The sequence below is a fragment of the Topomyia yanbarensis genome, chromosome 3, assembly GCF_030247195.1.
Source record: "Topomyia yanbarensis strain Yona2022 chromosome 3, ASM3024719v1, whole genome shotgun sequence".
Taxonomy (NCBI): Eukaryota; Metazoa; Arthropoda; class Insecta; order Diptera; family Culicidae; genus Topomyia; species Topomyia yanbarensis.
Genome location: NC_080672.1, coordinates 365924322 through 365939916, shown reverse-complemented (window position 1 = coordinate 365939916; position 15595 = coordinate 365924322). Strand labels below are relative to the sequence as shown.

The following is a 15595-nucleotide window of genomic DNA, read 5'->3' as shown; positions in this document are numbered from 1 at the left end:
CTTATCCCATGTGATTTTTAGAGAGCATCAGACAATCAACCGGAGTGATGGTAGCGATAGGGAACTAGGCACTACATGATCAGGATAGTATTGGACCAATTCAAACGTCAATCGAACATTTTAATTCAAGTTTCTAATCATTTTGAACAAAAATAATGAATTATTTTCTACAATGCTAGTTTAGTCTAGTCTACACATACACAGCCAATACATGTAGGAATCCTGGAAAATTGCAGACTTTCACGTACAATTTTTCTTGTCAGTATTAATGTTTGTGTCACATATGGTATGTGACACAATCATCAAAACAGCCAGGCCAACTGTGCAGCGTACAGAATAAAGATGATTCAAAATTATACGGCAATCAAATTATTCATTTAATGAAGAATTCAATCAACGAATCATTTTGAACCTTGAATAAGGAAGAAACGTAAACAACCGTACGGACCGTTTCAATTTGATGGGGATATGGTAAATCGTTAGGAGTGATTTGGCTAAAAAGGTTAATGTCACTCCTTTGGTCCTAAGCTCCTGGGATGGGACAGAGGTATTTAGTCCTGCCCTGGCTAATGAGCTCAGATTATAGCGCATTTGTTGTATTGTATTGTCTTCGATTTAAAAAAAAAGTTACATCGTACAGACTTAGACTAAACACTAACTTAATCCTATTTTTAATTTAAACGATTCTTTACTAATATTAAAATCAAACAAATGATAGACACTATTGAAGAGTTGACAGCAAACATCCAAAGGATTATTCTGGCCGTACTGCGTGCGATGTGTTGAGCGTCGGAAAAAATCAATTCTTCGGAAAGATCTTCCCGGAACGCTGAGGTCGAGTTTTGCTAGAAGCGCAGGAGAGTTTATGTTATCCGTCAGAAGGTCGAAAATGAAAAGTCGTTGCAGAAAGATCCGTCTGTTTCGCAGTGTAGGGAGATTGATGAGGATACAGCGATCTTCATAGGGAGGAAGCTGGAAACGGTTTTGCCAGGGTAACCGACGAAGTGCAAACCTGATAAAGTTCTTCTGCACCCGTTCGATACGATTAATGTGTATGGTGTGATACGGAGCCCTCGAACTTAATTGGAGTATGTACTCGTGTAAAAGTGATTGTACTGTATTTTTGAATATTTACACTCATTCCGTTTCTGTCGCTCCAGTCAATGATCCTATCGACGTCCATTTGCAATGCACAACAGTCTACCATAGTTGTTATGACACGGAAATTTTTCAGATCATCAGCATACATGACTTTAGAAGACGATAATTCACTGCAGAGGTCGTACAAATAGAAGAGGTCCGAGATAACTCCCTTGAGGAACGCCCGATGAAATGTGGAAAGGATCCGAGAGTGTAGTTCCAAGTCGCACCGAGGCGCTACGGTTCGCAACATACGAGGAGATCCAATTAGTCAGCCAGTCCGGCAGTCTAGTCCGTCTTAGCTTTTCCACAGCAAGCTGATGAGGAACACGGTCGAAGCTTTCGAGAAGTCGATGTACACCGCATCGATCTGTTGTCGTTTTTCCAATTTATCAACTAGCGACGACACGTAGCTCATCAGATTTGTAGTTATCGAGCGCTTTTTTACAAAACCATGCTGGTCCAAAGTGATGATGTGTTTTAACGCGGGGTAACATCTAACAACATACTCTCGAAGATTTTAGGGAGGCAGCTTAAGATTGAAATTCCTCTATAATTGGTGACATCATGTACGTTGCCTGTTTTGTGGATTGGAGTTATCAAAGCTTCCTTCCACTTCGTGGGGAAAACATCTTCAACAAGAGAGCGATTGAATAGTAGAGATGCTGGTAGTGCCAAAGATGAAGAGCAACTCTTGATGAACGATGGTTGTAGCCCGTCGGACCCCGGGCCCTTGGAACTGTCAATCCCCCGAAGATTAATATGTACCTGATGTTCGGTGAATGATGTTGCAGGCAAATTCAGAGTGAACATTGGCAAACTACTCAAGTACGATTCAGACAAAGGTGGTGAGTTATTACTTAGCACGTTTCGAAAGAATGACGAGAATAGATTTGCTGACTCCGCTGGTGACGTTGATGTCCTGTCTCGATAGTTGACGCATTCCGGAACACATTTACGCGCTCCAATGAAATGTTTTCTACAATACGTATATAAAGTCCGAAAGGCACCAGAAGCGCCAACATGGTGGCAAAATTTGCGCAAGGAAGCTGTACAGAAAGTGGAAGAAGAAGATGTCGAAATTCGGTGCACAGTTCTTGTTTGGCAAGCGAACCACGCATGTGGAAAATTTTAATTTCTTCATCACATCAGGGATTGTGAATGGACACATCTTCATGAAAACCTCTAAAAATGACTCCTGGATTTTTTTTTATTCAGTTCGTTTATTTGATAGGCACAAATGCGTTAGCTTGGCGGTGCCATCCTCGTTTGTTTTTACATTTCGGATATCTTGAAACTAGGAGGTTACAATGTTGAAATATTTTTTTTATAAAAAAATTTTTTACAGCTATCCTAAAACGAGAAATTCAATGCTATATAAGTGGGTTGCAATAGTCTGTTGATTTTTTTGCAACTATCTTAAAACTAGGAATCCAGTTTGATTCTCCTCCTGAACTTCTTGAGATTTCACGATACTTTCGCGGCCAGGCATTTCCACTATGCCGTCGTAGTCTGGTACAGAATCAAATATGTTATTTTTGTACGGCACTTCGCCTTATCAAAAATATATTGGGCCGTCAGAATCAGGAATCAGCAGTCGAGAATTTGTGCCTCACGGCCACGTGAATTCGATGTGTTTCCTATTTTGAGTGTTTTACAGTGCTGGCATTGAAATGAATTTTTTTGTAACTTTAATTTATATTCATTTATATTTGGTTTTACATTTTGTATAATTTTGCTGTCATTCATCATTTGCTTGTCGTATTTGATGAGCTTCGTTGGTAGATGGTTGCATTTCTGTTTATGGCTGATTATGAATGAACTGCCAATAGTTGTGGTAGTGAATTGTTGAAATGAATTGTGTTGTTCATATTAATAGGTTCGAATAATTTCGAAAGTTGAAAAGGCTAATTATTGTTATTATTTTTTCTTTCTTTCTGTCTCCTTCTGCACTGAGTGCTTATCACCGACATCAGAGAGGCGATTCTACCATCAAAATCCTAGACTTACCACTTAACTACCGGCGCCGTCTTTGAGATACTAATTCGTTGAATATGAAAATACGTATTTGTTTGCTATCTTCGCCTCTCCAAACCGTTCACTATAAAAGATAGCACAAAACTTATGTTAAAATATATAACAAAAATCTACCTCATCGGCAATTTGTGTATGAAGAGACACTATTTCAAAGAATCCTGCAGCGAAAAATACGAATATATAAAAAGAATAAGCCTCGAATCGCGCACTTAGGTTCGACATAATATCGATTCATTTCAATGGCTGTAATATTCAATATTATCATTTGTAAATGTAGTTGAATTATGATTGAAATGTGTTGCTTTTTTAAAGTTGGGAATTGACTTTTTCCAACTGCATCGTACCAGGAACAGTAAGAAATTGAGAACAACTTTGTACGAATCAACTTTTGTAAATCACGTAGTCGTCATCTATTAACAATTTTAATTTTATTGGCATATTGTTAAATATTTTTCTTAGATTGTCATAGTGTCAGGACAATGATTGAATTAATCGTCCATATTGTAGAGTTGACGTTTAACTCTCCTTAATAAATCATTCCTCATTATTGACCCCAAACAACGTCTTACAACTATGAAGATCAGATTATATCATATGGGTTGGGAATAGCGCAGCTGGTAAGTCCATTACACTGTACACAGCTCACCTGAGTTCGAACTCCCATAACCGCAAATAGTATGTTATGCTCTTTGCCACTTTCGGTAAAATTGATTTTGATACCTACAGTACTTTTAATACTTTCATATGGTTGAATGATTTGGCTTAAATTTGAAAAATATATCTCAAGGTAGCATAGATGGCTCCCTGATGCTGGGGATCATTTTTTGATCATCTCTACAGCTACTCTACAGCAGTGTATGCCTGTTCAATTATAGGGGCCCCTCAACTCAGTTGTGCCCAGAGGCCCCAAGTGGTCTTAAGACGGCTCTGATTTTTCCTCATAGCATAAAAATTAAGTCTTTTAAATTTGTGAACTTGTTCATTAGTACATAAGTGAGATCGTGATTAATATAATATTAAACTAGAAGCAGTTCGCGAAGCAAACATGAACAATTTCTGAGATCCGTGAAATTGTTCACGTGAAAATATTAATTATGCGCCAAATTATTTATTTTATGATCTATAACTCATACATTTATAAAATAGAATGATTTTAGAGATTTGTCATGCGACAACCTAGCTTCTGGTGGTGAATTCATCAGTGCATCAGTGTTATTGTATGTTTGCTTTCATTTATGATATTAAAGACGTCTTATAAATAAATATCCTCACCAAAAAATACGTATACAGCAGATTCTACAACAAATAAATTCTATTGATCGATTTATTGCGAAGTCTATCATGTTCGCACCAGTAATTGATTTACCTAATGGGTATGTGTATAAATTAATTTATACCGCTTGCCACTTCCTGTACCGTATCAATTAGGATATGATTCTGTGACACATAGCAGAGCGGTCTACGTTCGCGTAATTATAGAACCGGTAGAGCTCTCGCATCGCACTGTATCGAAAAAATATAGATTTATATCACTTGTGATTAAGCCGCTAACGATCGCGCACATTCCTCTCACGTGTGCTTCTCCTTAATTAAGCCACAACTAATACGCTAACTTGTCAACTTCTAGGTACACCTACGACACGCTACAGGAAATCGCAAACCATCTGCTGCAGCGAACTCAACTACGGCCCAAGATTGGTATCATACTGGGCACCGGGCTGGGATTGCTGGCCAATCAGCTGACGGATGCAGACTACATCGAGTACCAGACGATTCCACACTTTCCCGTCTCGACGGTTGAAGGTCACGTAGGGCGGTTGATCTTCGGCTATCTAAAGGGTATTCCGGTTATGTGCATGCAAGGCCGATTCCACTACTATGAAGGTTATCCACTGGCAAAGGTTAGACTCGGTTATCATAGCAAGTGCGAAACTTTCTAAAATTCATCATTCTTATTGAATTTCAGTGCTCAATGCCGGTTCGCGTAATGAAGCTAGTTGGATGTAGCCATCTTATCGCCACCAATGCCGCTGGTGGGCTAAATCCTAACTATAAAGTTGGCGATATTATGCTGATGAAGGATCACATCAACATTATGGGTTTCGCAGGCAATAACCCCCTGCAGGGTCCCAATGATTCCCGCTTCGGACCACGCTTTCCCAACATGGTCAACGCGTACGATTGGAAACTACTGAAGAAAGCCAAAGAGATTGGAAAGGATATGGGTATTGAAAACAACCTACACGAAGGAGTCTACATCTGTCTGGGAGGCCCGAACTTCGAAACGGTCGCCGAACTTAAGATGCTGCGCATTTGGGGCGTGGATGCCGTGGGGATGTCAACGGTGCACGAAATATCCACCGCTCGGCACTGTGGACTAACGTGCTTCGCCTTCAGTCTGATAACGAATCTCTGCGTGCCAAGCTATGACGATGAAGAAACGCCCTGCCACGAAGATATCGTCGGAATAGGAAAACGACTGGAATCTACCCTGACGGAGTTGGTTCATCGAATGGCCAAGCATATTCACATGGAACTGAAGCAGTAAAGTGGTGTAATAGTTAGATCAGCAGCGAAGGTGTTTTTATTTTAGGGCAATTTTATTACTATTAGAATCCCGATAGTGCATTGGCAACTATTGTTATATTTTAAGTTTTAATAGTCCTAAGAGAACAAATATCTTATACTGACAATAAATACATATGTAAAATTTAATTTTAGTGAAGCCATAGATTGAAATAAATCGATAGATATATGTATTTTGCTAGAACTCGCGCGTCCATTTAGTTCGTTTGTGAAATTTACTTTACCATTTAGGCTAAAGCCGTAAGGTATTTTGTTGTACCTGGAAAAGCTCTTTCGCGTCTTTTTGAGGTTCCACGAGACGGTTGTCCAATATCTTTCTATTGAGCGGAGCTCTGGCGTGTTGTGAGCGTTGTGAGGGTTCATGTAATTGGAAACCATCTGAACATTGTGATCTGTCACCGTCGAATGAAGCGCTGCGTTCGGTATAGTGTCGCCGTAGCGAGGGGTTTCGTCGTAACATTCCCCCGCCCGTAAGACTTGGTGAGGAATAGAAACTCCTGCAATACCAGAACTGGGTTTGCTCTTCGGCTCGACATCCAAAACAACCAGTTTCGCGGCTGGTCTTCGAAGTAGACCCGTTGTGATTCGCACCAGGGCCTGCCGCACTCTACCGTCTTGTCCAGGAAACACTGCTTCGATCCGCCTCCGAGTCCACTGGTTCCTCACAACCTTGCCAACCACCAATACCAGATCGTCGTCCTCCAGATCCTCGAGCTCCTGGAACCACCTGCATCTGCGCGTAATTATTGGCTATTCCTTTAGCCATCTGTGTCAGAATCCGTCGGTGATGAACCGCGGTAACTTCCAGCTGCTTCTCCGTTCTATCGGCAGGCAGAAACTTGATGCCAGATGATTTTCTCAGGAAGAAGTGGTTTGGACTGCACCATATGTGGAGAAGCAGGTGGAATAAACTTCCATGTGTTTGTGCAGTAGTGAACTTCTCGGCGAGAAACGAAACTTTGAACAGCCATGATGCACAACTCCATACTCAGCGAGTGTATCACTTCTAAACGGATAGCTCTGGAAGTCAGTCGCGTTAAGAGGGCCACCCAGCGCTTTAAGTTGCTTCTACCTATCATGACAAGCACCGGCCCGAAGTAATCCAGTCCGGCGAAAGTAAATGGCTGGATGAACGAAGTAAGATGCATTTTCGGTAGTGGGGTCATAAGGAGTGGGGTCATAAGAGGGGATCATTAGAGCTCCTTTCTCGGTCCAATTCTTTGTAACGGGATGTACGATGGGGTCTTAATACTGCGGCTTCTCGGGAAAGTGAAAATCGTGAGTTTCGCGGACGACGTGTCACTAACGGTGATGAGCGAGTTATCGCCGAGATGATCCCCATCTGCATCACCCTTGCGGAGGATATCAAGTGCTACAATCACTGAAACGTGAGGAGAATCGATTCGATGGTGACGTGGTAGCAGGAATGGGACAAAACGGAGAATTCGAATTTTTCTCGCTGGGGAACACTTTGTCGGAGTGGGCTAGATCCATCTTCGGGAACTATACTGAGTAGTTCATGAACAAATCGGAAGTTCAACGAGGAAGTGGTACTAAATGGCACAAGGGAACCGAACGGCTCAGTAAATTAGACAGTCTTGCCGCCCAGATTATCCTCGTAAGGGAAGAGCACTAATTCTCGACCCAAAGCTAGCTTTCCTAATACCATACAGAAATTGCTACGTTGTGTGGCTGGTCGAAAACTGGTAGTGTGTCAAGAATGGGTGCTGTAACCCTACTGAATGAACTAACTGCTAAGTAGTTAGATACGATTGAGTGCTGTGCACATAAAAAACCTCTTCCCGAAGTAATGCCGTAAGGTAATGCCAGGGAGGAATCAGGTTGCGTGCAAAGTAGTTGTATACATGTATTAGCGGTTCGGGTGGCTACCCAAACCCGTTAAGTTGTTGATTTTTGTACATTTCTTCCTGCTCAGGTTTCTACGCACTACGCCACTGGTTCTTCATGAATGTGCATAATGTTTCTTCGTGCACTAAGTCGTTCGCTAGTGTATCCGGAATCGAGGAGAGTAGGTTATGGTCTCGTCAAAGATCTTCGAACTTCCACAAGTAAGTGCTCCACAGTGACTCTTGTGTTGCAAGTCGCACATATTTGAGGGTCGTTGCCGGTGATTTATGGGTGATCTTTGTATGTCCCATCAGAAGGCTCTTTGTCCATGCGGTTTTTGTGGTCAGTCAATTTTTCAATATCTTCTTTTCCTTTCTGAGCGTATCATTACAGGTTTCTCCTGTAAGTGACAAAGTGCACGTAGACTTAATAATGTCGGACGCCAGGATCCCTATAAAATAGAGCGCGTGAGTGGAGACCGAGCGCAACCAAGCGTTCTGCATCCTCGTCACCACAGATTCCGCTGTGCCCAGGAATCCAGAATATGGGGATCAACGGATCACAGGATTCTGGATGATGGTCGGCGGCGGCTTCTGCGGAGAAATCTGAGCAGACGGATGATACGGGACGGGCGGGACCTAGTCTGGCTTCTGGTGTCAGAATCGTATATGATGTCCTGTACTGTGTTACGGGTTCAGCTTATACAGCGATATGAAGGCTTTCTTAGATCGGGATCTCACACAGCGGGCACATATCTGGATCCTTAGGACCGATTTTGTGATGAGGAAAAGATCAGATCAGAGGCCCCTCGTTTCCTAGCTCGTTGATGGCTTGCAATAGTGTCTTCCGCTGATCTATTACGTCTCAGGACTTTAAGTAGCTGGGAGGAGGAAGAGGAATTCCCCGACCCAATTTGAGAATAGAGGGCATGATCTTATGCTTAATGGACAGACTTACTGGTTTGCAGGTTAACTGCACTGCTTGTTGGCTGTGTAGATCTTCGTTGTTTGAACTGTCGGGTCGCTAAGAGGCACGAAACGCTCTTCTAACACTCTCGTACAGGTGACTTTGCACGCGCACTCCGATTCGATTTTTTTCCATTAAGGCTTTGATACATCACACGCGTACAAGTCGCGATGGTTGGCGCACAAGTTTTTACTCGGTTTAGTTTTTACGGTTTTTACCTACTTAAGATCACTGAGAACTGACATATAAGTAAAGTTTTCAATTTGTGTAAGAAATAAAACCGTCGCTTTGAAATGACACCAGCAGCACAGAGAACAGACATCCATGATCGAACAAAAATATTTTAAAAACGTGTGTAAATATTTGAATTAGTATACTAAACACACTAGCGCCGCCACACCAAGCTATCCCAACTATCCGTCAAATCGATTCCGGAACCGGTTCGAAATCCTGGATGGATTCTGCATGGAATCTAGCTCAAAGAAAACAACCGATTCCGACTCTATCGGTTGACGCATTTGAGCTGGAATTCATGCTGGAAGGCCGAATCGGTTCCGGACTAGTTTGACTGGGTAGAGGAATAACCGCTGTCAATTCTGTCGCACTCAGCCACAAAAAAACATGACGACAGTAGCGCACCTGGTTTAGATATCCAAACTACCTTCGAAACCGTTAGAGATTTTACACAAGTTGAATGCTGAAGATGGACGTCTGTTCTCTGTGTCAGCAGGTAGCAACTTGCCACTGATCGGCGCTTCGATCACCCAGCAATCGCTATACGGGGCTTGTGTGCAAACTGGGATGCAATGGTGATTCACGCATGCGAACCTGTATGGATTTTGAACGTATTTTCATTTAAATGTTTACGCAGGTTTTTCGGGAAAGTTTGCTCTAGCTTATATCCCGTATAAATAAATACCATTCCAGAAATCTTCGGAACCATTTCCAAACTATTCGTATAATGGTCACCATATTGGGAATACTACTGATATATTTCACCATTATAATTGAACTGTTATACTACCATACCCATTTTAGTTACCATTTCCAATATCTTCCGTGTATCCTATATTGGAGATTTGTATACTACATTGTCCTTTGGCGCCAGAGGTTAATATTGCTCTGGTGGGCTTTGTTATTCGTATATCCACAGAGAACAGACGTCCATCTTCAGCATTCAACTTGTGTAAAATCTCTAACGGTTTCGAAGGTAGTTTGGATATCTAAACCAGGTGCGCTACTGTCGTCATGTTTTTTGTGGCTGAGTGCGACAGAATTGACAGCGGTTATTCCTCTACCCAGTCAAACTAGTCCGGAACCGATTCGGCCTTCCAGCATGAATTCCAGCTCAAATGTGTCAACCGATAGAGTCGGAATCGGTTGTTTTCTTTGAGCTAGATTCCATGCAGAATCCATCCAGGATTTCGAACCGGTTCCGGAATCGATTTGACGGATAGTTGGGATAGCTTGGTGTGGCGGCGCTAGTGTGTTTAGTATACTAATTCAAATATTTACACACGTTTTTTAAATATTTTTGTTCGATCATGGATGTCTGTTCTCTGTGGTATATCTGTTTACTCTGCTCCAAAAATCTGTAGTTTAAGACGATCAAAAATCCTCGTCTAACAATATTACGGAGATAGCTCAATTGGATAAAGTGTCAGTCCACTTAGTGTCAACGAAGCATTCTTCAGAAGATGGCGAGAGCAAAATAATGTTTCATCAATCGATAGAATTGAAATGTGAAAAGGGGAAGATTTCGTTTCGTTTCGTTTTTTTATTTACGAGACTTTAAAAAATTTTCATTCGTCACGTTAAAAAGGGGAAGAGATTTTTTTCTCCGGCTAATATTTTATCCATCGCTAGACCTAAAATATGCATGCCACCATAATCTGTATGGTTCTTGAATGGTATGTTGTCAAAATGTATATGGAAAACAGCACATTTTGGTATGGTGACTGCTCTTAACAACCCGTTGTTTGTATGATCGAGTATGGAAAAACGATACTGGTTATGTTCGATATTATACTAGGCAATGATTAATCTATTGTTGAACGAACCATATCGAAAATGGTTTTGAAACGATTGATGCAATGGTTGGCATATGGTACACATTTATGCGGGATGTCTGTTCTCTGTGTTAAGAGTCTATGCTCCTGATACCTGTAATGTCCTTTGGACAATTTTCTCGCGTCAAAACCTTTGTATTATTGGGACGTAGGTGATTTAGGTTCAAAACAAGCCTTTAGGCGTTGGAAACCGAAGACTCGTCGGTAGGCGGGTAACGAAGCATTCGATTATCGCGCTACTGATCGTGTAACGGAACACTGTACTCGAGTAAAGGCTCGCTTGGGTAGCGAGAAACTGTGCCGATTGGTACAAGATGGCAGAAGTCGAGCACTAGAGAAGGACCTAGATCAAAATCCTAAATGTATTACGAACTAGACAATTTGGACCGCCATTATGGCACGTAAAAAGCTGGACGTTTATGTTGTATAGGGTAACCCTGAGACGAGACATGCAAATAAGGAAAAACTGAACTTCAAATGCAGTCAGGGGGTAATGTCAAATGCAACCAGTCTATTTAAAATGTGTGAGGCACACTGAGTGGTTAGGCGAGATTAAAGATAAAATAAACAGAAAAAAATGGAAAACATCTATCCGCAGGTCCCGTCCCAGGAGTAAAGCACTATTTAGAGTCTCCGTGAAAATTTGAGACAAAATTTCTGACAAACCGTAACTCAACGAGAATGGATGATAACATTTTATAGAAGAGAAAAGTTTTCTCCTTCGTCTACTACTATGATTCATAATCTGCGATTAATGGTTTGTCCGGAATTTCTCCTCAAAGTGAATTGTGACAGTATACTGATTGGCTCTTTTCAAAAAAACACACGAGACGTCGTAAACAGTTGCAGCCGCGAACAACGATTTAACACTCAACTGGCAGTTTACAGTTTGTCAGAATGTAATCTGGTATTCAAAGGCGAACGTTGACCGTGAACAGCGATGACATTTGTATTCACCACTCCGCATCGATTCCGTCCATCGTTGTGTTTACACTTTCGGTGAACAAGGGAACTATCCACTGCAAACATATTTGGCCGTGGAATTAATGATCAGGGAATGTGAATATTATTTCATTGAATCCATTATATCCAATAACTGATACAGTAAATTCACATTAAATTTTACTGTTATCGAGAAAAAAAGTATAGAAAGAAAATCGATTTTTTAATGTTAAGATACATAACCATCCCTATTTTTTACCATAAAAGTTGATTTTACTTTGGAATTTACAGTAGAAACGTTAAAGTTTATTGTTTTTGTATTGTTAAATTACTGTACTGTCGCAGTGAAAATCATGGTTTTGTTACTGTACATTTCTCGACAAACATATGATTACGGCCTAAAAGCCAACTGTCAAAATCCACTTTGAATGGAAATTCCGGACAAACCGTTACTAGTCGAACACAGTTCACAATAGTTTATGAAAGAGAAAACTTTTCTCTTTCGTTTAATATCAACATTTGTGATTGGCGTGTAACGGTTTGTCCGGAATTTCCATTCAAAGTGGATTTTGACAGTTGGCTTTTAGGCCGTAATCATATGTTTATCGAGATTTCTATTCGCGCTGCATCCGCCCGGTCAAACCATTCGGAATCCTGAATGGAGTCAGTATGGATTCCAAATCAAATGCAACAACCGATTCTGAAACCGATTGAGTCGGAATCGGTTGTTGGATTTGATTTGGAATCCATAATGACTCCATTCAGAAATCCGAACCGTTTCCGGAATGAGTTTAACTGGGCGGTATAAACGTAAAGGAATCTGCATAAATGACAGCTCTGGAATTCACACTAGTTTTCACAGTTATCAAAAGGCGACTCGAGCTGCGACTCACCCCTCGAAATCTTGTTGTCAGTTTTTGACAGCACAGCAATCTCAATTCCTTCAAAAATAATAATAGAAATATAATTGCGCTGTATGTGAACATGAAAATTTCCGTTTTTCGTTAGAAAAAGGTGTTTTTTATCGACTCTTATAAATTTGAGTATAGTTTTTCGATAGTATTCAAAAATGGCAAAAAGTACATCACCCATCATTTTAGTTATTCTTCAATTCTAACTTAGCAAGATAGCGAAAGGTTCGGAATGTGTTTATCGATTATTTCCGCTGTGGCTGCACACTAATGCTCTTTATTCTTTCTATTGATTTGACCTGGATTGCAGCGCGTTATGCCTAATAGTGACTCGTCCGGTGGAATTTACACCCCCATTCCGCAAACAACGATAACAGATTCCGAGAGTGAAGAGGACGTGCACAGCGCAGCGCCTAGATCGCACCAGCTATATTCGGGTGTACGATTCGGAAAGAACTTAATTGCAATGAACGGTGGCAGCGGTGCGGTAGGGAAGGGACGAATGGTTTTCCTGCCTGCCTCAAACGGGTCCAGCATTCCAGCGGGACAACCTAGGAGCTTTCTGGTTAGTGGAGAGAACGGAAGTGCCATTTGTAACAGTTTATACAATGGATTGCCTAGTCCCAGTGATGTGGATGATGCCAACGGAGTATTTCATCCAGATAATGTTGCGATCTTGCAAGAAACTGGATCCATAGGGGCGAGAAAAATGTCCTTTCCAAGAAAATGTTGCTTTGTAGCTTCGCTTGCTGTATGTTTCTTATCGTTGGTTGTTTTCCTATGGGTGATTCCCTGCTCGGATGAACTTGCATGCCCGGCCGGATCGGAGAGAACCAAGACCCAGAACTGGATCAAGAACTATGAGAAAATAGAACTGAAAGGAGTGATTAATGTGGTTGAAGGAGTGCGTGGCAAAAGTAAGAATTTGATATTTATGTATCGTGGCGATAAACTGTTTCCGGAGTTCGAAGAATCGTACACACGAAGGAATGGAATAATTTCGCTAATTGGTAGTACCGGGCAGGTGGCTTGGTACGATCAGATGATTAATGAACCAAAAAGTATCGATTGTACGTTGATTGATGCGGATTTGAATGGTTCTCCGGATTGCCTAATTATGGATGAGTACGGACAGTTGGAATGCATTAATCCACTGTCAGGGGAATGGATCTGGCATTCACCAATCTATGATCGAAAGAATATTTTAAAGCAAAACGATCTTCTGGATTTTCCATTGGTGATTCCGGATGTGGATGGCGATGGTGTGAAGGATTTGTTCTTCATTACTAGCTTTGGTGAAACGAAACACAACAAATTCGTTATGATCTCCGGTCGAAAGGGCGAGCTGATCGGCGATTCCTATATTGTGAAGGAATGTATCTACGTTCATAAACTGATGATAGACGCTGAGTATAATGTAATGTTCAACTGTGTTCGGGAAAAGTCTGAACAGCAAAGATCTAAGCCATTGGCAGAATTGTACAAACTAATAAAACGAAAGGCGCTAGATATGAAGAAAATAAAAAAGCAGACGGATCTTCTACAGCATAAGTTTTATGGCCAGCGAAAGAACACGGAAAAGCAAAGAACCATCACGTATGTTGGCGGCAAACAGTTGGTTATCGAAAATCGCGGAAAATGTCCAGATAACTGTACGACATCCGTTTTGCTGACTGAAAGGTCAACCGGTAAGCTGCTGTGGAATGTATCAGGAAAGCAGTTATATGGAATGCAACCAGTTCGGCTAACATTTAACAACTTTGCAACCGACAATCGATCCACAATTTACGGGTTTGTTATTAAATTCTGGGAGTGGAGCCAGGAAGAACCAGATAATAGTAGCACTCGCAACAAACGCGATTCAAGTTCAAGCAATCCGTTCTCAAAACTGCTAGTTAAAAAACAAACGTGGGTACTTCCGGACGAGGACACCGGAACGGCATCTACTGTTAAGATCCGTCGTAGCGTAAATCAAACCCTGCGTCCAGGAATCTACAAAACCCGCATGCGTTATCTCAAAGAAACAGTGAAATTGATCGTTTTCAATTCTACCGATATCAAGATCGAGAATACCAGCCAATCCAACGTCATACAGTTTTGTCGTGAAAGTATGAAAGATACGTCGGACGTGATCTGTCAACCGGATCTTAACTATCAGGAAAACTCTTTGTTAATAGCCGATCTAGACGATGATGGTTCCCAGGAGTTGGTGTCGTACTACTCAACTTTCGTCAAAGCCGAACCGGAAGCAGGCGAACGCTCCGGTATGAAACTTAAAACATTTGTTCAATTATTACGCCTCGAATCTGAACTTCCCAAGCTCTATAATGCAATCGAGTCGATCAGAAACTGAACCGAACTAGCGCCATTTCCAAGTGGCAGTAAATTAAGGATAATTGTGTGATCTCATACCTAGTTAGTTTAGAACGTGTATTCTGGAACACGGTTTAATCGTATACAGTCATTCCCATGGATCTCGATGTTTGTAGGGAAACACACTTTTGTGATTACGAAGCTAGTCAGAACCATCTGAACACCCTTTGGATATCGTAGCCATTATGTAGAAGTGACGCACGTAGGCAAAGAACAATCTTAAACAAATCATCTCTCTTGTTAATTATTTTTACTGCACTTTGCTTAGGTGTATAACGTAGAAATAATACAGACAAATATTGTGCTGATCTATACTTGCAATATAATGTAGTATTTAGACTTATTAGGTTTAATAACGTTTCAGGTGACTAACGGAAAGAAAATCCTTTCATGCTTCGCTTTTTACTTCTACCTTCAAAACACCGGTTCCTCGAATAATGCGAGAAACATGATAACACCTTTTTTCAGTATGACAAAATAGTTTTGCTTCCTGAAAAAATGTGGAATATTTTTTATTTTTACTTATGTTGGTGCTCGAGCAATGTCTTATAAATGCAGTCCTGCTTTTATTTCAAAACTTCATTGAAATATTTAAAATTGCTGAATTTTAAACATAAGAGCAACGAGTGATCGTTCTAATCGATTGAAAAGCTTATCAATATGTTCTATCTATCTTGAGATAATCTAGCAATTCGTCGAGTTGTTGCTATAGACTTTTCTACG

At 41.0% G+C, this 15595-nt stretch overlaps 2 protein-coding genes across 3 annotated transcripts in view; both read left to right on the top strand.

Moving 5' to 3' along the window:
- The window catches only part of LOC131687657 (purine nucleoside phosphorylase), a 52861-nt gene extending 46914 nt beyond the window's left edge, over positions 1-5947 (top strand). For both annotated transcript variants that reach the window (XM_058971754.1, XM_058971753.1), the window contains exons 2-3: positions 4805-5078; positions 5144-5947. In XM_058971754.1, coding sequence (XP_058827737.1) covers positions 4805-5078; positions 5144-5725 — 856 coding nt within the window. In that variant the 3' untranslated portion in view covers positions 5726-5947. The remainder of the gene's footprint in view (positions 1-4804; positions 5079-5143) is intronic.
- Positions 5948-12505: 6558 nt separating this feature from the next.
- On the top strand, positions 12506-15215 carry LOC131690090 (uncharacterized). The gene is made up of 2 exons (XM_058975603.1): positions 12506-12724; positions 12810-15215. The coding sequence occupies exon 2, from the start codon at positions 12816-12818 to the stop codon at positions 14850-14852; it is 2037 nt and encodes a 678-aa protein (XP_058831586.1). The 5' UTR covers positions 12506-12724; positions 12810-12815; the 3' UTR covers positions 14853-15215.
- Positions 15216-15595: the final 380 nt, after the last annotated feature.

What these genes read in the sequence shown, in the direction of transcription:
- LOC131690090 (XM_058975603.1), top strand. Translation starts at nt 12,816, where the DNA reads ATGCCTAATAGTGACTCGTCCGGTGGAATTTACACCCCCATTCCGCAA.